The sequence below is a fragment of the Trifolium pratense genome, linkage group LG3 (assembly GCF_020283565.1).
Source record: "Trifolium pratense cultivar HEN17-A07 linkage group LG3, ARS_RC_1.1, whole genome shotgun sequence".
Lineage (NCBI taxonomy): Eukaryota > Viridiplantae > Streptophyta > Magnoliopsida > Fabales > Fabaceae > Trifolium > Trifolium pratense.
The window spans coordinates 45,116,684-45,135,998 of record NC_060061.1 but is presented as its reverse complement, the minus strand read 5'-3'; the positions used below and the strand labels follow the sequence as shown (position 1 = coordinate 45,135,998).

Below are 19,315 nucleotides of genomic sequence, written 5' to 3'. Positions count from 1 at the left end.
TAAGAAAATCAAGCATATGTAAAATATTGGGTTGTTACATTGAGCATTCACTAGGTGTAAAACTCAGCCTTCTCGGCATTGTCGTTGTAAAACTCAGTCTTCTCGGCATTGTCGTTGCACTTCTCAGTGTTGTGCCCTTCATCAATAATTTAAATTTGTAAATATAACATTAAACATCAAGCAAACTTTTATGTACTATCTACATGCTAATTTACATTCATTACTTAATCATGCAAATGTTTTTTACCTTGTCATTGCCACGTCTCCGGTAGTCACTGTTGAATGGTTGGTAAGTTTGACTATCATCGTTAGCTTTTGTGAGATCATCCTCATTCACTGGATTTGATAAATACCCTACGTGTTTGTTCGCCCTCTTTGGTTGTGTCTCGGTGCGAACAAAAGTTTCTTTACTAATTGTTCTTTTATTCACTTTGGATCCTTCAGCTATGTCTTCTGACAAGGAGATTGTACCAAAGTTTTTAAGTCTCGGTAATGTATTTGTGGGTTATTGAAAGCTCTCAACCCTCAAAAAAAAAAAAAGTGTTTGTGTAGCATCCACCCTCAAAACGATGGTACTGGCTTGGTCATGCATATTTCCTCAACTGAACCTATGGATGACAATGTAATGGCCGTATAATAAGTTCTAGTAATTAAATCAAAGGTTCTAGCGATTAAATCAAAAGTTCTAGTGATTAATCAAGGTCATCTTTTTGAAATATCACGAGTTTCACAAATTTTAATAAACTTTTGTTACAGGTGGTTTATGAGCGTGAGGATTCATGTTACTGAAGATATTGCACATGCTGGATCTACGACAGACATCACTCTCAGGGACATAATGGATGCTATAGAGGTACAAATCTGTTTATCAAAAGTTGTTTTCGTTGAATCCATTTTTGTGTGTCTTTATAAATGAATACGTAGCATCCAAAAAGAACAAAGTAAATCATTTTTGTGTGTTTTCATTCAATCCATTTTTGTGTCTTTATAAGTAAATATGTAGAATTGAAAAAGAACTAAGTAAATATGTAGAATTGAAAAATAAGAAATATGAAAAAGCTCGTCACGTTATTTGGTTGGCCACCACTTGGTGTACATGGCGTGCGCGTAACAATGTGGTTTTTAGAGGATAAGCTATTAATTGGAAAGCCTTAGAAGACAAGATTATTTATATTTCATGGTTTTGGTTTATAGGTAAAATAGCTAGTAAGTCTTCTTGTGTTTTTTCAGATTGGTGTAAGGATCCTTTAAATTGCATTATTAGCATGTAATGGTTGCTATAAGAATTGTAAGGATTGGGTACCCCTTGTACTCCTTATAATTTAATTTTTGTTTATCAAAAAAAAAAAAAAAACTAAGTAAATCATTTTATTATTTTAGAACCTCAACATCTGTCTTGATAGCATGGATGTATGTAACACTGACATGATCAAGCGTTATATCAAAGAACTTTCAAAACATGTTCGATCGCCGACTAAGGGGAGGGAGGATGGTGACGTCCATGGTAGCTCTGGTTACTCTCCTGAGCTTGGGGAGAACGGGCAAAAGTTGAAGCAAAAATCTGTTTTGCAAAGAACCGCTGTCGATAACGAGATTGAAATCGACAAGGAGATGGAGAGACGTGTGACACTGTGCTTTCTTTTGCTCGTTATCAGTTGCTTCCGATAGCTCGTGATTCATTTGTTTCCACTGTTAAAGGAAGCAACCAATATGATAAGAGGTGTCCCCAAAGAAGTTGCAGAAATGAAAAATGAACTAAAAGAAATTGAAGAATTCATCAACTGTGCAGATAGAATGGCAGAAGCTGAAGAAGATAACACACATGGTGGAATCAAATTAGCAAAGGTCAAACAGCTAAGAGAACCTGTTTTCGCATACAAGATGTCATTGATGAATATATCATATGTGAGGGAGAACAACCTCATGATCCTGGATGTGCAGCTTTACTTCCCAAGACCGGCGACTTTCTCAAAACCATGAGTGCTCGTCTACAAATAGCTTACAAGATTCAGAATGTTAAGTCACTAGTTAATGCAATGGAGGATACTACTGGAAAAGGTCATGGTTTTCAAATTCAATCTTTTCCGAGTGAAGGATCGAGTAGTTCTGCAGCAAATCGAAAAACAACACTGAATAACCTTAGAAAGGCTCCATTTTACATTGAAGAAGTTGTGGAGTTTGAAGCCCCGAGAGAAGACTTGATTAGTTGGTTGGTAAGGGGGAGAGAAGAGCGCACTGTCGTATCTGTGGTGGAAATGGGAGGGCAAGGTAAAACAACTCTTGCCAAGAAAGTTTTTGATAGCGAGAAAGTCATTGGACACTTTGGTGTTTGTCGTCTATGGATCACAGTGTCTCAATCATACACGGTTGATGGGTTGTTGAGGGACATGTTGCAAAAGTTTTACAAACAAAAAGGGGACAATCCTCCTCCAAGTATTTCTGAAATGGATCGAGATTCGTTGATTGATGAAGTAAGGTGCTTCTTGCAAAATAAAAGGTATTTCATCTTGTTTGATGATGCGTGGGATGGAAACTTTTGGAATGAGTTTGAATATTGTTTGATTGATAGTAAAAAAGGAAGTAGGATACTAATCACAACTAGAAAGATCAATGTTGCCACATCTTGCAGGAGATCTTCTTTGGTTCAAGTGCATGAGTTGAGACCTTTGAATCATGAATATCTTTGGAGCTTTTTTCTAAGAAGGCATTCTTTGACTTGAATGGACTGTGTCCTGAAAATCTTATGAATGTAGCTTCTGAAATTGTTGAGAAGTGTAAGGGTTTGCCGCTAGCAATTGTGGGCTATTGGTGGTCATTTATCTACTAAAGAAAGAGATTCACTTGAATGGGAATGTTATAGTGAAAATTTAAGTTGAGGCTTGGACAACAATCCCGTTTAAATGTTGTAACAAAGATTTTAGGCTTTAGTTTTCATGATTTACCTTACACTCTCAAAAAATGCTTCTTATACTTCGGAATATATCCCGAGGACTGTGAAGTTAACACCATGAGACTAATTAAGCAATGGGTAGCTGAGGGATTTGTCAAAGAGGAACCAGGAAAAACAGTGGAAGAAGTTTGGTTCATGTATCTTCTTTTGCAAGTAATGGAAAAAATAGAAGTTGTCGTGTTCATGATTTAATACGACAAATGATCCTTGATAAAATTCAGGATCTAGTTTTTTGCCACTTTGCTCGAGAAAATGATGACCAATCAGTTCTAGGTTGGATGACTCGTCGCCTAACAATATCATCCAGTTCCAGCACTTTACAGTCAAGAAATGCTGAATGCTCGAACATTCGGTCACTGCATGTTTTCCGAAATGAAGAGTTACCAGATTCCTTTGTAACAAGTATCCCTTCGAAGTACAATTTACTAAAAGTACTTGATTTTGAAGATGTTGCACTGCATCATTACGTTCCAAAAAATTTAGGGGATTTATTCCATTTGAGATATTTAAGCTTTAGAAATACAAAAGTAAGGAATCTTCCTGGATCTATTGGTAAGCTTCACAACCTAGAGACCTTAGATTTAAGGCGGACTTTGGTGTGTGAGATACCAAAAGAGATTAATAAGCTTACAAAGTTAAGACACCTTCTAGCTTATGATATGTTTAAAGGTGTTGGATATGGAATTCAAATGAATCATGGAATTGGAGACATAGCTTCCCTACAGACACTACGCGAAGTCGAAGCAGATCATGGTGGAGTCAACCTGATTACAGAACTTGAGAGGCTGAAGCAGTTAAAAATGTTGGGGTTGACTAATGTTAAGAAGGAATACACAAGAGCTATATGTTCTTCAATTAGTGAGAAGCAACATTTGGAGAAACTTTACATTGCTGCAATAAATGAACATGAAGTCATTGATTTGGATTTTGATGTATCATTACATAAACTTCAGAAGTTTCGCCTTGTAGGGAAGTTAGAGAGGTTTCCATATTGGATTAGAGAGCTTCAAAACCTTGTTAAGTTGTCCTTCTCAAACTCCATGTTAACACATGATCCATTGAAATCATTGAAAGATCTTCCAAATTTGTTGTACCTTAGTATGCTCTATTGTGCATATGAAAGTGAAAATTTACATTTTCCTGATAAAGGTTTTAAGAGCCTCAAGCAACTAGTACTTAGGAGGTTGTATAATTTGAATTCCATCAAAATTGGTGAAGGAGCATTGTCTTCTCAACTGATGGAGGTACCTTCTGGTGTCTACAACTTGCCAAAGCTTCAACTTTGTCATATTATAAACATGCCTGACGAATTTGAGCAAAGTGTTGATCGTGTTAGAGGACAACAACAATGGATCATAGAGACCGTTCCATTTGTAGGAATAGTTGATAGAAGTTGGGCACCAGAAAATGTGTAACTTGTTTGATAATTAAAGGTATGTGTTTTTTCAGTTTGAATATATACACTGCCGGTATAAAAAAAATTATTGTCACTCAATCATATTCATCATATCATTAAAAATGTTTGACAACTTCTAAAGTTAAATGTATGGTTGATTGTGATTTGTTGACAGAGTAAAATATTTAGCACTGACAATGAATCAAAATTAAACTTGTTTCCTTTTATATATAATTAATAACAGTCTCCTTTTTGTCAAAAAATAAATAAATAACAGTCTCTCCTTTGTAATGCTCTATATTATTGATAATATTTGTGCTTTGAATATGTAGGAACACATGGTGCTAATTCAGATTCTCCTTGCTGCCTTTAACAAAGATTACATTGCATATTTAAGTTTCTGCTTTGGTGATTCAATCTTCAAAAAAAGAGCATCATGAAATCTCTTGACAAATGAAAGTGATTCGAGACATTTTGCTTTTTGATATTTGATTCCTTTGTAAAATATAATGTTTGCATCATGTTATGATAATTTCTCTTTCATGAATAAAAATGTACTTCATTTTGAAATAAGGACAAAAAAATATTCCTGTAATTTAGTTGCTTATATAATGCTTTCACTTAGACAAGGCGTATAACATAGAACTTCATAATTGCAACAAAGACAAAGGGGAGAAGACAAGATAGTAGAAGGACGAATTGCATATGATTAGATATGATATGTTCAACTCTAGTAATTACTAAATTGGATTACATGCATATATATGATTTGTAATCACTCCTTACTCACTGAATCAGAAAAAAATCAGAACTTTCTGTTCACATCTTGTAGTTGTAGCATTTCTAAGAAGAAAGCTTTACTTACACAAGAAAATTCAAGGTGGTAAAAAGAATTCAATGGTACTACTATATTACCTTATAGTATTAGTATACATCACACAGAGTTAAAATTCCCATAGACAGTGCTGATTGATAGATCACAACTTAAAAATTACTTTTACGGGTTCCTTTCGATCCAAGCAGGATCGACTTCCAGACAAACTGGTGGTTGTAGTATGATCTTATGAACAATATCAGATGTCAAACTGATCATTTGCTAATCATACTAACAACGTGAATTAGTAATGGTCCTGATATATAGCTCCGAATTCTGCTCTCCATGCTTGATCATCATAAGCATAGGAAGAAGTTGTATCATTGTGTGTTGTGTCAGAATTCTCTTGATACAGTGGCTTCAATGCAGACTCTGGCAATTTGCTCTCTGTAAGGTACTGCTTCATGGTATTAATCTCTGTCTTGTGTTTTCTATTCAGCTTCTCCACTTGCATTTTTAACTCTTCATTATCTCGTCGCACATTTGCAAAGTTTTCCTGTATAACATAAGAAATGTAATAATAAAAAAATGAATCAGAAACATTCAATAGAAAATTTATTGAATATTCTCAACGGAATATACTTTCGGCAATATAATGAATCAAAATTAACACGCGCATATTATGATGCGTTGATTGAAGATCCTCTTTGTAAGATATAATTTACCTCTGCAACAGATGCTGCTTGTTCAGCTTCTCTTAGTCTAACAAGTAGTTCCCCGGCAGCTTGAACAGCCTCAGCAGTGTCTCGAAGTTGAATTTTCAAACACTGGTTCTCCTTTTTCAATAATTTCGACTCCCTTTCCCTTTCCAACCTCAAGGCAGAAAGCTCAGCAGAAAGAGATTTGGCAAAGCGTGCTTTACCTTTTTTCGAGGCTTTTGCCACTGCCTTCTTCACCTCTGCTATCCCTTCCATCATAGCATCATGCTTACAAGCCAAGTTGTTGTATTTTTCTTGGAGATCGGAATAGTGTTCTACCATTCTAGCATGACCATTAACAGCTCTTTTTAGTGCATCATCCATCTCTTCTGTGCCTTTCTTCTCTAAATCCAATTCAGTTTCCAACTTCTCTGCACGCCGGCGGTACGACTCAAGGTCAGCTCTAAGTTCATCAGTAAGGCAAATCCAATCACTTTCCATTTCTGTCCATCTCTGTCTTTCATTTTCCAGATCCTCATTACTACTATCACGAGAAAATATACCACTTTTTTGCAGTTGCATGGATCTAGACATCAAAGAAGATCGAAGTTTGTCTGTAGACATTTTGACTGATCCATCATTATATAATTGGAGCTTTCTCCTTAGACTCTGAATTTCCAAGAGAAGTGACTCCTTCTCAGTTGAATCAGAAAAGATGTCTCTCTGAGCTAACTCTTCTTGGACTTCTTTAATTTCACATTTTTCCTCTATGATATATGGTGTGTCACCATTTGCGGAAGTGCCTGAGACAGAGTTCAGATTATTCTCTCCTTTCAATTTCTCAACCTGGAGACAAATCCACATTGTCAGTAAATGTAAAAACCAATCGCAAACATAAATCAGGAAGGCTGAATTTTAATACCAATTGATTTAGTTGCTCAATTCTTGCTGCTTGCTCCTTACAAACATTCTCAAGCTCCTTCTCTCTCATCTTGCTTTTTTCCAATACATTTTCCAAATGCTTTAAGAGAGAAAAAAGGAAAAATAACGTCAATAGAAAAGCACTTTTAAAAGAGAAATTTGTAGAGATTAAGTAGAAACGTACCTTTGGAGCTTCATCTGTTAAATCTGTGCAACAAGTTGCACAAAGGAATGAGGAAGTGACTTCATCACTAGAAATGTTATGCTGTATTGTTTGATCATAAGGTTCAACCTTGTTGATTTCTGGACAAGGTGTCAAAGTTAAACGGCCAAAGGAGAAGGAACTTGAAGATTTGTTCAATGCGGAGTTCTGTTGGTGATAATCAATTATCTGTAATCCCTTCTGCAGACTTTCTGCCAAGGACTCAACTTTGCCTAACTGTAATGAAGTCTGCATATGCTCACCCTGTTTAACTGATTTTCCTGAAAGGTCATTCCCAAAAGTTGAACTATCTGAAATGTTGTTCCTACTTCCTAGATAACTCGATGAAAAAGCCACGCTTTTCCTTTGGTTCTTGCTGAATTTTGGAGACTCGGACAACTCTGGTCCGTTAAGTATTGGAGATTTGCTGCATGAAATGACTGAAATGCTATCACCAACAGAATTTTCTTCACCTATGGTTGTGTCTGCATCATCATAATTTTCATCAAAAGAATCAAACTGGACATGATCTTCACTGACAGAAATGTATTTCAGATTCCCTTCACATGAACTATATTCATCAATTTGCTGGCGTAATTGCCTTATGTCATCCTCGCCGACATTTACAGCTTTATCGGTATTATTATCTAAGTTAGATAGGAGTAGAGAACGGTTTAAGTTGACTCTCAACTGATTAAGGCTTTCCCGCACATTATGTCCTTGGAAGCATCCATTGTTACCCCCAACTGAGCTATGAGCATCACCAGCCTTTACTCTAACAAGTTCTTCCTGAACCAAAGAAAAAACACAGACTTGCATCGGTGATCAGTCTAATCCTTCTAAATCTGTTTCAAGTAAAAGTTCAGGAGTTTACCTTCAAGTGTCGGATTTTACCACTCAAATCGTCGGCCTCCTTTATAACATTAATAATTGGATTGTTTCTGACGGATCTTACTTTCTCCCCAAATCTGAGTGTGCAGAGTGTTTCATCAATGTTCCTACAATCAAAAAGCTGAATCTTTATCGCTAGAACTCAACACTTTCCTATTACTCCATAGACAAACAAATTATGCTCTTTGATCTAGGTAAATACTACCTTTGTCTGTAATAGATACATTTATTAGAAGGGCAATTTAGTAATTTGTCTTGGAAGATGGAAAGACAGAATTTAACACATATCACAAAGGGCAATTTCATAATTTAGTAACACATATACACATTAATTACACTAATAACTTTTCTTAATAGATGCGAAAAACGCCAAAGGTACTTATAAAAAGTGACGGATGTAGTACTTGTTATCAGGGGAGATGGAACATATTGCTGAGAGTTTGGCATTTCCACCAAGTGATTCTTGTAGCAATTGAGTTAAAGATGAGTTTCTTGGTGGAATTTCTTCATTTTCTCCAGACAGGGATTTGTCAGCAAGAGCATCCACTAAATGCCTACACCAATCAAATATAACACTCATTACAAATAGAAAACAATCATGGTCATGTACATGGTTATTAACTAGTGAGTAGTGATATAAGCAACTAATTCACAGGTAGCAGGACACTACTCTTCAATTTCAAAGAAGAACAAAAAAGATACTTATATATGACTAGCCAAGTAACAGTTTGACATAGTAAACTAAGATAATGCATTACTTCTAGGTTTGAACCTATTGACAAACCCATTGAAATAGGTTGTAGTAGAAGATATATAAATACAAACTAAGAAGTCATTTAGTCATGGCATCTTACCCAAGCTGAGATAATGATTTCTGTACATGTCTTCTTCCATCGTCAACACTACCCACATCCAATCCGGCAAGATCAATAAGGCTGATTCTGCTAGCTTTTAAACTACTGAAACCCTTTGTGGTCCCCTGAAGCATCAGTTGATGAAAATCATATTTAGCGTCATAACCATAGTTAGGTAGAATTGTTATAAAAAATGGCATTACCTTACACAAAGACTCAATGACAAAAGTGAAAATGATATGTGATCTAGAGCTATTAAAATTTAAGCTTGTTGCTCCAATTTTTCTGCTTGAAAGTCCCTGCAGCACGAATCAATATAGCTGATCAAGATTTGAACAAATAAATTAAACAAAAAAACAAAGGCAAATGCATACAATTGGTTGAAAAATACATCAGCTAACATAAACAAGTATTCAGCTTCTTATAAGTAGCACAGAGAAGTCTGACTTTCAACAGTAAATACATGGATTCTTCTCTACCTTAATCAGAATTTGTGCCACGTCATCGTAGCATGTGACATATTCCTCAATCAGATTCTCAACATATAGTCCATTTTTGGAGTCATCCTTCATCTGCAATACAATACGGACCAATACCAAAGGTACTTTTCTTAATATATGTGAAAAATGCCAAAGGTACTTATTAAAATTGTACCACAAAAGATGGCAGTAAACACCTACCTCAAGATTCCTCTGACTTGGATTGAGTAAATTCCCAATTTGATCGTTATATATCTGTTACAAAACAAGGGGAAAAAAAGAGCAGAAATATGCATTAGCAACTCTAAGGGACAAGCTCACTACTACATTTGGGAGCTTTGTAATGAAATTCAAGTTCAAACTTACCTCAAGAAAAGAACAACGGCATTTATATGTGAACTGCTTCTGGTCCGACACAAGTCTCTCCTAATTTAGCAAAAAGCATTAATAAATTTAAAAAACCATAATGCATAAATAAATTTACTAACATTAACAATTAATGTAGGAAGTACTACATACTCTTTCAAGCTCAGAGAATAACAATTGGAAGATCCGAGGAGCAATTCCCTCGTGGCTATTACGCGAAGGATCCTCAGCCATGGCACTCGGCGGACCCCACATTGTATAAGTCTTTCCGCTTCCAGACTAGCAAAAAAGTACGGTACAAGTGGAGGGGGAGATAACCATTAACCTTAATATTTCATAAAAAATGCCACCCATTTGTTCACTAGAAAATTCAAAAATACATCAAGCAATGCATCAAATGTACCTGGCCATATGACAGAATTGAAGTATTGTAACCAGCTAAAGCATTTCGAACCAAGGGAACACCCACTGACTGAAAAACATCTTCCTGAACAAACAACAGCCCATAAATCACATTAATGGTTGATCTTCTCTGATGTATATGAAGCAACAAAATTAAACCAAATGAATCAATTTACTTATTACTTCATTTTAACAGCAAATTCAATAAATTTCCAATTACCCTTTACCATGGTTATCAATATCTTACGAAACATCTAAGTCCTATCTCAATTCAATACAAAATTGGACCTGATTGATATCAATCTCTATGTTGTATCGATTTTGGACATCAACTTTATTTTGAATCCCGATTCACTATGATGAATTCACAAACTAAACTTAGTCTAGCCAACTGCATTTTTCCTCAATTGATTCATTCTAATGAAGCTTGTAGGTTTGCTATTGTTTTTTCTTACTGAAAAATGCCATTTTTATCAGTAAGTTAATTTACTATTCATAATAAGATCCGATTCACAATTCGGAATTCACAATTTGAATCTCGAATTAATAACCATGCCCTTTACTCAAAATCATGTAAAAATCATTGAAGATCTCAATTATACACACACACACACACACTGTAAATCTAAGCTAAGTTCTCTATCTACTACCTGATTTGAGTCAGCATAAAAAACTTGATCAAAATTGAACTGTCTATCACCAACACACAAAGCATCAGAAGAAACCTTGTTAATTACACAATCACCCTCTTTAGGTCTAATTCTCACCACAACCTGTTCGAAAACAACACAAATCAGTATAAATTGGACATTGAAAATTGAAATGAAACTAAATTGGAAACTAAAAATTTGAACTTGCCTTGACATGAGGGTTGTTATGAGAAAATGGGGTTTTAGGGTTTGGTTGAATTTTGGGTATGTTTGAATTGATTGGGGGAATGTTTTCAAGATTGGATTTTGGGTTTGAAGAAATGGTTTTGCGGAAGGATGAAATTGGAAGAAGGTTTTTGATTGAAGTGGAAGTGAAGGTTCCGAAGAAACCATTATCTACGTTGTTGTTGTTCTTTTGCTTCATGTTCATTGTTAGAGAGAGAGAGAGAGAGAGAGAGAGAGAGAGAGAGAGAGAGAGAGAGAGATTCAAACGTTGGAAAGAGAGGGAAGAGGAAGAAGAAGAGTGTTTTTGCAGCTGTTGAAGTGAGATGAACGTTATGAAAGTTTTATTTGAAATTCTAAATTTGTTCTTTTTTTAGTCAAAAAATAAATATTGTTTCTATCTAAATACATAAAATAAAGTTTAATAAACAAAGTTTAGCTAAGTTTGATAATGTTTTTTTTTTTTTTTGAAGGAAGTTTGATAATGTTTTTGTTCCTCACAAATAAATTAAATTTAATAAAAAAAATTGTGGGCTTAGTTGGTTGGATGTAGGAACGTAATACTTGAGTTTGAATCTCCTTATTATAGTCACTAAATTATTTTACCAAATAAATAAATAGTTACTAGATAATTTGACCAAATAAATTTAAAAAAATGAAAATTCAAAAAAAAATTACAAGCAAATTTTCACATAAAAAATAAAAACTAGTATTTAAATGGTCCCGTAAACTTAGCTCAGTTTGGCAGGACATTGCATTATATATGCAGGGAGTCGGGGTTCGAATTCCGGTCATTCCACTTCTCCACTTTAAGGGTGAAATTTCTAGTTACTAGGCTATTTGACAAAAAAATAAATGATATGTTTGATGTGCAAAATCTATGTACTGAATTGAACAATCTAGGAGAGAAAACACAAGACTAATATTTACGATATTAAACAAATTTTATCTTGTACGAAGTTTGGTGACAAAAGGTTATTTTGATATTTTAGAAAATTTGCGCAGAGGATAAAAAAATTGTCTCATGCTTTAGTTGAGGACAATAATTTTTGTTTTTGTCCAATCTTTTGGCCTCCTGTTTGTTCAGTCCTATGACAATTTTAAAATCAAATACAGTACAGGTAAAATTATCATATTCAATCCCTCATTTTTTAGCTGATCAAACACACTTAAAGATAATCTCACATTCTAAATTTCTCTCTTGTTAGAAAAAAAATCTCAAATTAAATATACACTACTGCCTAGTTGAGTAGAACATTTGATTATTGGTTGTTTGAATGATTTCATGAGATGTATTTTTTTTATTTGTGTACTTAATTTTTGTATGTTGCCTTTAAAACAAAATATTAAGGACCAAAACAAAAAATACTTTTACAAGGATTAAAATTTAAAAATAGTATTAACAAAAAAAAAATAGTATATTTGCAAGACTAGAAACCAATTTAAATCTTATTTTAGCTTAGGTGCATGAGCCTTTTCTCTTTTATGTGAAAGAAAATAAAAATATTTTTTTTTACAAAATAAAAATAACTTTTTTTAATTCAAAATCGCCACTCCAAATTAAAAATAACTTTTTTAAAATTAGTACTACTTGCTTAGTCATAATAAATAGAAGAACAAAACAACAAATGAAAAGTAAAACGCTCCATGAGAAATTATAGAGAGAGCATTATTGAGGGGTGGGGACAGCGTAGGGAATTCAAACAACTAGCCGTTGAGGTCGGCGAAGCTTAGACTTTTTTAGCCCTTTCTTTTTTCTTCTTTTCTTTTTAACGATAAAAAAAATTTAATTCATTCTTCTTTTTTTTTTTTAACTAAGAGTGTGTTCATTTATTTTTTATTTTTTTAAAAAAAAATGAAAGAGAGAGATCAAACCTAACCCTTAAAAGAGAAAAAAAAAAAAAACTATGTTTGATCTGGTGGTGATGGGTTTGAATAGTATGCTAGAGGATTGATCCAGTGGTGATGAGTTTGAATAGTATGCTAGAGATTCTGGATTCGATCCTCAGCTCGATTATAAATTAATATATATATATATATATATATATATATATATGTAATCTAAAACGACCCCTAAATAAAGTCATCTCGGTCCGGATGATGAATAAATCGACCGTCAATACAGAAAGATGTTCACGTATCATCCACTCCATGCAAATAATCTGAAATCAATCACAAGGATTTGATACAAATAATAAGAAGGCACCGACACAATGGAAGCAAATCTTAAAACTTTGAAACATGCATATCTATAAGCAAGCATGGAAACAAAGATTAAGAGCACCAACCACGAATAGGATACACAAAAAGCAACCCACTGATCTCTGACCGATATGGTTTAATATAATACCTTAGCTGAGGTAGCAAGATATTAACACCTTCAAATCAATGATGTGTCACACCCATATGAATCCATGACCACACGTGATCTACATGTTAAATTTGATTAATTTCTCAATTACATTTGCCTCATAGTGAGTGATGACATGCGGCTAAATGGATTTATGGCTTCATGTGATGCATTGCAAATTGCATAAGAGACTGCAACCCAACGACAAGATGATATGATGATCTTTTCTCCAATCGATAAAGGAAAGACATTGTTAGGTTAAAACCCAATTAGAGCCTCCAAGGCATTTTTTTCCCTAATATTTTGGTTTTAAGTAAATTTCATCAACTTGTGTCAAAAAAAAAAGTAAATTTCATCAACTCAATGTAAGAGATGAATACCTAAATACTCACTAAAAATACATTTAAAACTTTCGATAGACAATATAGTGATAACAAACTAAAATTTACATCTTAACAACTAGACTAAATACTTTCATATATGATGTTTCATACCCTAATAGCATAGTAGTACTCTCCATCTTCCTCTTCTTTTGATTTAGGAGCTTCTATAAGCTTTGTGTGATAAACCAAAAGAGTACTAACGGTCTTAACTTCATGCATCCTAAACTGCTCCACTACTATTTTCAAGTAATCATACTAAGATAAGAACGATTCAACCTTCAATTCTCCATTTAGTAATTATGATACTCACTTGAAAGATTTGTTTTGATTATACGGCACCACTTGTGTTAAATTCAAACACTCTTGTTGTGAATCAAACAAGAAATATGAACAAATAACAAAGGACAACCAAACTAAACAACTTATTAAGCGAAAGTAAAATCAACCGAGAACAAATCTAGAACCATGTGTGAAGCAAATCCACAATCAAACCAAAGCACAATAAATTTGTTTGTCCAATTCACTCCAAAAATTACCTACATGTGAATACTAAAGCAAAATTAAGTGTCTCATGTGGATCTCCATTCAAAGATCCTACACATTATCGCAGTTTAGCAGGAGCATTGCAATATCTTACCTTCACGAGACCAGACATATCATATGATGTACAACAAGTTTGTTTACATATGCATGACCCAAAGGATGGCCATATGAATGCTCTCAAACGCAGCAATATTACGCTTGGATGCGATTGTCCTTCAATGGATTTACGGTACGATCTCTACCGATCTTTTGCACACCATCTTGGAACCGAATTCCACTGCACAGCAAGCTTGGGAGCGATTGGAAAACATTTTTCAGGATAATAAGAATTCTCGGGCTGTGTACCTGGAAAACCAATTCGCTAACGTCAATATGAACGATTTTCCCAACATCTCGGCTTATTGCCAAGAAGTAAAAATGCTTGCCGACCAACTAGCCAGCGTTGGTTCACCAGTTTTAGAGCACAGGTTCGTTCTTCAATTGATTGCAGGTCTAAATGAGAACTATGATGGTGTTGCTACACTCATTCAGCAGCATGATTCTTTGCCGCACTTTTACGAAGCACGGTCCAAGTTAATACCTGAAGAAACCCGCAAAACTAAACAAGCAGCAATCGCCGTAAACGCCGCAGGCACAGCCCTCCTCACCACCAACACTGATGCATCCAGTTATGGAAATAATTCCATCTCAGCAAATCACAGCAACACTGGACAGAAACGCAACCAAAACCGCAACAGTAATCGAGGAAAGAATGGCGACAACAGAGGACGAGGTCGTGGAGGCAACAACCACGGCAGAGGATCGCAACATGGTGGACAACATCGTCCGTGGTAGCAACAACAAAATCCATGGCAACAACAAGAAAAACCATATCCATGGGCTTCTTACCCACCGTGGGAGTATTGGGGACAACATACATGGGCTGCTCCTCCTTGTCCCTACCCCACCTCACCATGGGCTCGTCCACCTCCTACTCGTCAAGCCGGGAATCCCAGCAATCGCCCACCACAGGTATACAGTGCCCAAGCACCAAATTATGCACCTACCGACATTGATACGGCGATGCAGAATATGTCCCTCAATGTTCCCGATGACAATTGGTACATGGATACTGGCGCAACCTCACACATGACCTCATCTCATGGTACTCTCTCATCTTATTTTAATATGAGCACTAATAAAAATATTGTTGTTGGTAGTGGACAGGAAATTCCAATTCATGGTTACAGACAAACTTGTTTTTCCCCACCTCACCCACCTTTAACTCTAAACAATGTCATGCATGCCCCAAAACTCATTAAAAACTTAATCTCTGTGCGTCGTTTCACCATTGATAATAATGTATCTATTAAGTTTGACCCTTTTGGTTTTTCTGTGAAGGATATTCAGACAGGGATGCCACTAATGAGATGTAATAGCACCGGAGATCTATATCCTATCACAAAAACCACCGGACATCCTTCCACCTCTCCATCAACATTTGCAGCTATCTCTTCCGTCTTATGGCATGGTCGTTTGGGACACCCGGGAGCACATGTTTTAAGTTTTCTTAGAAATAATAAGTTTATTGATTATAAACAATCTTCATGTCGTTCTATTTGTCAATCTTGCATTTTTGGGAAACATATTAAATTACCATTTTCGCTTTCCAAATCTCACACTACTAAGCCTTTTGATATAATACATAGTGATTTGTGGACATCACCAAATTTAAGTTCAGCAGGTCATAAGTATTATCTAGTTCTTTTGGATGATTACACTAATTTTTTGTGGACATTCCCGATTGGAAGAAAATCCCAAGTTTATTCCATTTTTTTGTCCTTTAGTGCTTTTATTCGAACCCAATTTGAACAAAACATTAAAAGTTTTCAGTGTGATAATGAAAAAGAATTTGATAACGAATCTTTCAAGCAATTTTGTCAACTTAATGGCATGGTATTTCGGTTTTCTTGCCCTCACACATCTCCCCAAAATGGAAAAGCAGAACGTAAAATAAGAACAATCAATAACTTAATCAGAACTCTTCTTGCTCACTCCTCCATGCCCCCGTCACTTTGGCATCATGCCCTCCAAACATCAACATACCTCTTAAACATTCTCACATGCAAACTACTCTCAAATCTTTCACCAACTCATTTTCTTTATAAACAAAATCCCTCTTACACACACTTACGAGTTTTTGGATGTCTATGTTATCCTCTATTTCCCTCCAACACAATAAATAAACTACAAGCTCGTTCCACCCCTTGTGTCTTCTTGGGATACCCTCCACATCATCGAGGCTATAAGTGTTATGATTTGTCTAGTCGAAAAATATTAATATCTCGACATGTCATATTTGATGAGTCTCAATTCCCTTTTGCCAAGCTGCATACTCCCTCCAACCACACATACAATTTTTTAGATGAAGGCATGCATCCCTTATTACACCATCATCTCCAAAATCAAATCCATCAACAAGAACCAGACCCCAACATAACCCAACCTTCCCACCACACTACTAGCAACACTAGCCCCAAATTGACCTCTACTCCACCAACTAACTTGCCTACACCGCAGCCAACATCCGATACTAATTCCCCATTACGAAATCTACCTACACCAATCCAACAAACAGTCTCCTCACATATTCCACAACAAAAACAAACCAGTTCAACCCAACCTCGCACCATAGCAACTCGTAGCATGCATGGAATTATTAAGCCTAAGCGTCATTTTAATTTAACATCATCTGTCACACCATCCCCTCTTCCATGCAACCCAAGACTTGCATTGTCCGACCCGAATTGGAAGGCTGCCATGGCTGATGAATTTGATGCTCTTATTAAAAATAAGACGTGGGAATTAGTTCCTCGTCCTCCTGATGTTAATGTTATTCGTTCAATGTGGATATTTCGTCATAAAAAGAAATCTGACGGTTCTTTTGAGAGGCACAAAGCCCGTCTTATTGGTGATGGCAGGTCGCAACAAGTTGGTACGGATTGTGATGAGACATTTAGTCCAGTTATGAAACCAACCACCATTCGAACAGTCCTCACTATCGTTTTGTCAAAAGCATGGACTATCCATCAATTGGATGTGAAAAATGCATTTCTGCACGGCCACCTTCATGAAACCGTCTACATGCATCAGCTAATGGGTTTTAGAGATCCTGACCATCCAAATTATGTCTGTTTGTTGAAAAAATCTCTATATGGTCTCAAACAGGCCCCTCACGCTTGGTATCAACGGTTTGCTGATTTTGTCTCGACTATTGGTTTCTCACATAGCAAATCTGATCACTCTCTCTTTATTTACCAGCAAGGAAATGACATGGCATACATTCTTCTTTATGTTGATGACATAATTCTCACCTCATCATCTGAAGGTCTTCGTCAATCTATTATATCACTTCTTGCATCTGAATTCGCTATGAAGGACTTGGGCCCTTTGAGCTATTTCTTAGGCATTGCAGTTACACGACATACAGGTGGACTATTTCTTTCTCAAAGAAAATATGCCGAGGAAATCATTGAACGAGCTGGCATGACCTATTGCAAGCCCACAACCACGCCTGCGGATACTAAAGCAAAATTAAGTGTCTCATGTGGATCTCCATTCAAAGATCCTACACTTTATCGCAGTTTAGCAGGAGCATTGCAATATCTTACCTTCACGAGACCAGACATATCATATGCTGTACAACAAGTTTGTTTACATATGCATGACCCAAAGGATGGCCATATGAATGCTCTCAAACGCAGCAATATTATCTTACAGTAAAGAAGAAAGTAGTTCTTCAATCAACTATCAATCTATCAATAAATTTTTAGAAGAGCACTTCTCCGAACAAACACACAAAGATTGTTTACCATAATTTGCATTGCATGTATGATTAATGATTACTTTTAAATTCTTCATTAAGAAGTGCATATGAACCCTGTTCGACTCCAACACAAACAAAAAGCCTTGGCTAGAACGGAACTGAATCGTTTTCTATAAGAATTCACACCGCAATATAAATTTCAATTATTGATTTAAAATCAAACGGTTTAAATTTTAAGTAATAAAATAATTTCAACCATCAATTAAATTTAATATTAAATAATTCATATATATTACAATGTTCTGCCTTAACAGCAAACTATTTTAGCCAGAACCGGATTTGCTGCCCTTTCTATTACTTTTGTTGAGGCAAAAACTACTACTCCTTGTTGTGGTTGGAAATCACAACAAGACCCCAACTCACTTTTCTTTGATGATCACGCCTAAACATCAATGTTGTCTTTGGAAGGGGGTGCTTTGCTTCCAACATAACACCGGCTTAAGCCTCTGCCTGTTTTGTAGGCCCCGCTGCCTGCATTTGCCAGATTATATTATATTCCCCCACACAAATTATTGTGCATTGGAATAGTAGTCCATTGGATCATAAAACCAACTTGCTTAAAAATTACTAATTGGTTTTTAAAATTAATTTGCATCTTCAATAGTAGAGTAGAGTAGTAGTATTGATTTTCATTTGTTGTAAAATGAAAATTTTGGTAGAAAGTGGGAAGAAAGTAGAAAATGAAGTTAGAGGACAAAGAGGGCGAAGTGGAATGAATATTTCAATTGGTTAAACTAGTTGAACATACATGAATCTAAGTTTTCACATCCAACTATAATATCTAAAAAATGACTACAACTACAAAAAAAATTGAATGCCTACTTGCCTAGCCTCTTTATTTTTGCGTCCGATATTTTTCAAACACACCGTAAGTCTAAAGCTACAATGTGTAGCTTCTAAAAATTAAGGTCAAGCATCGTATTGGAAAGCGAGAATTTGACGTAAAACTCAATTCTATTTGTTGTGCACAATTAGTAACAAAAGAAAATAATAACGAAAAGCAAACGATGATAAACATAAGAAGTTTGGTAACGGAGTTTTCCGTAGGTACGTCTCCGACTGTAGAATTCGCTACAGCTCGTTTCTATTAGATGAATGAATTAGGGTTTCAGTATTACCAGCGGTATTTATAATAATAATAATAATATTACGGTCCAGATAACAATAATTCAACTTCTCGATCGCCTCAGAGCCTCTTCCTGATACATAGAAGTGATACTCAATACTAAACATCGAGTATATGTTTAGATTCACAATAAATTTTGTGTCATAGTAGTATACTCCATCTTATCCAAAAATATAATTAAACCTATTTTCTCATTATTTTAT

At 35.4% G+C, this 19,315-nt stretch overlaps 1 protein-coding gene and 1 pseudogene across 2 annotated transcripts; one reads left to right on the top strand and one right to left on the bottom strand.

Annotated features, from left to right (window-relative positions):
- The first annotated feature begins 1,601 nt into the window (after positions 1 to 1,601).
- Positions 1,602 to 4,796, top strand: LOC123915215 (annotated as a pseudogene).
- Positions 4,797 to 5,033: 237 nt separating this feature from the next.
- Positions 5,034 to 11,194, bottom strand: LOC123918906 (kinesin-like protein KIN-12F). Of its 2 annotated transcripts, XM_045971082.1 has the most exons (16): positions 10,832 to 11,088; positions 10,624 to 10,746; positions 9,975 to 10,058; positions 9,725 to 9,850; positions 9,572 to 9,631; positions 9,407 to 9,460; positions 9,206 to 9,298; positions 8,930 to 9,025; positions 8,727 to 8,851; positions 8,277 to 8,426; positions 7,856 to 7,979; positions 6,964 to 7,770; positions 6,781 to 6,879; positions 6,390 to 6,704; positions 5,886 to 6,359; positions 5,034 to 5,716 (listed from the first exon to the last, which is right to left on the bottom strand). In XM_045971082.1, exons 1-16 carry the CDS (start codon positions 11,051 to 11,053, stop codon positions 5,465 to 5,467), a joined length of 3,204 nt encoding a protein of 1,067 aa, XP_045827038.1. In that variant the 5' UTR covers positions 11,054 to 11,088; the 3' UTR covers positions 5,034 to 5,464. The 2 variants fall into 2 exon arrangements, with proteins under 2 accessions (XP_045827038.1, XP_045827037.1); XM_045971081.1 differs by having other exon boundaries at positions 5,886 to 6,704; positions 10,832 to 11,194.
- Between the last annotated feature and the right edge of the window lie 8,121 nt (positions 11,195 to 19,315).

Bases quoted from the DNA above. Each gene is read 5' to 3' on its own strand.
- LOC123918906 (XM_045971081.1), bottom strand. From the start codon at position 11,053: ATGAACATGAAGCAAAAGAACAACAACAACGTAGATAATGGTTTCTTC. The intron at 7,980-8,276 runs GTACTACATCCG...TTTTGATTGTAG, and splicing joins TCCATCTCCCCTGATAACAA to GAACATTGATGAAACACTCT. The intron at 6,705-6,780 runs GTATTAAAATTC...ATTTGTCTCCAG, and splicing joins TTGAGCAACTAAATCAATTG to GTTGAGAAATTGAAAGGAGA.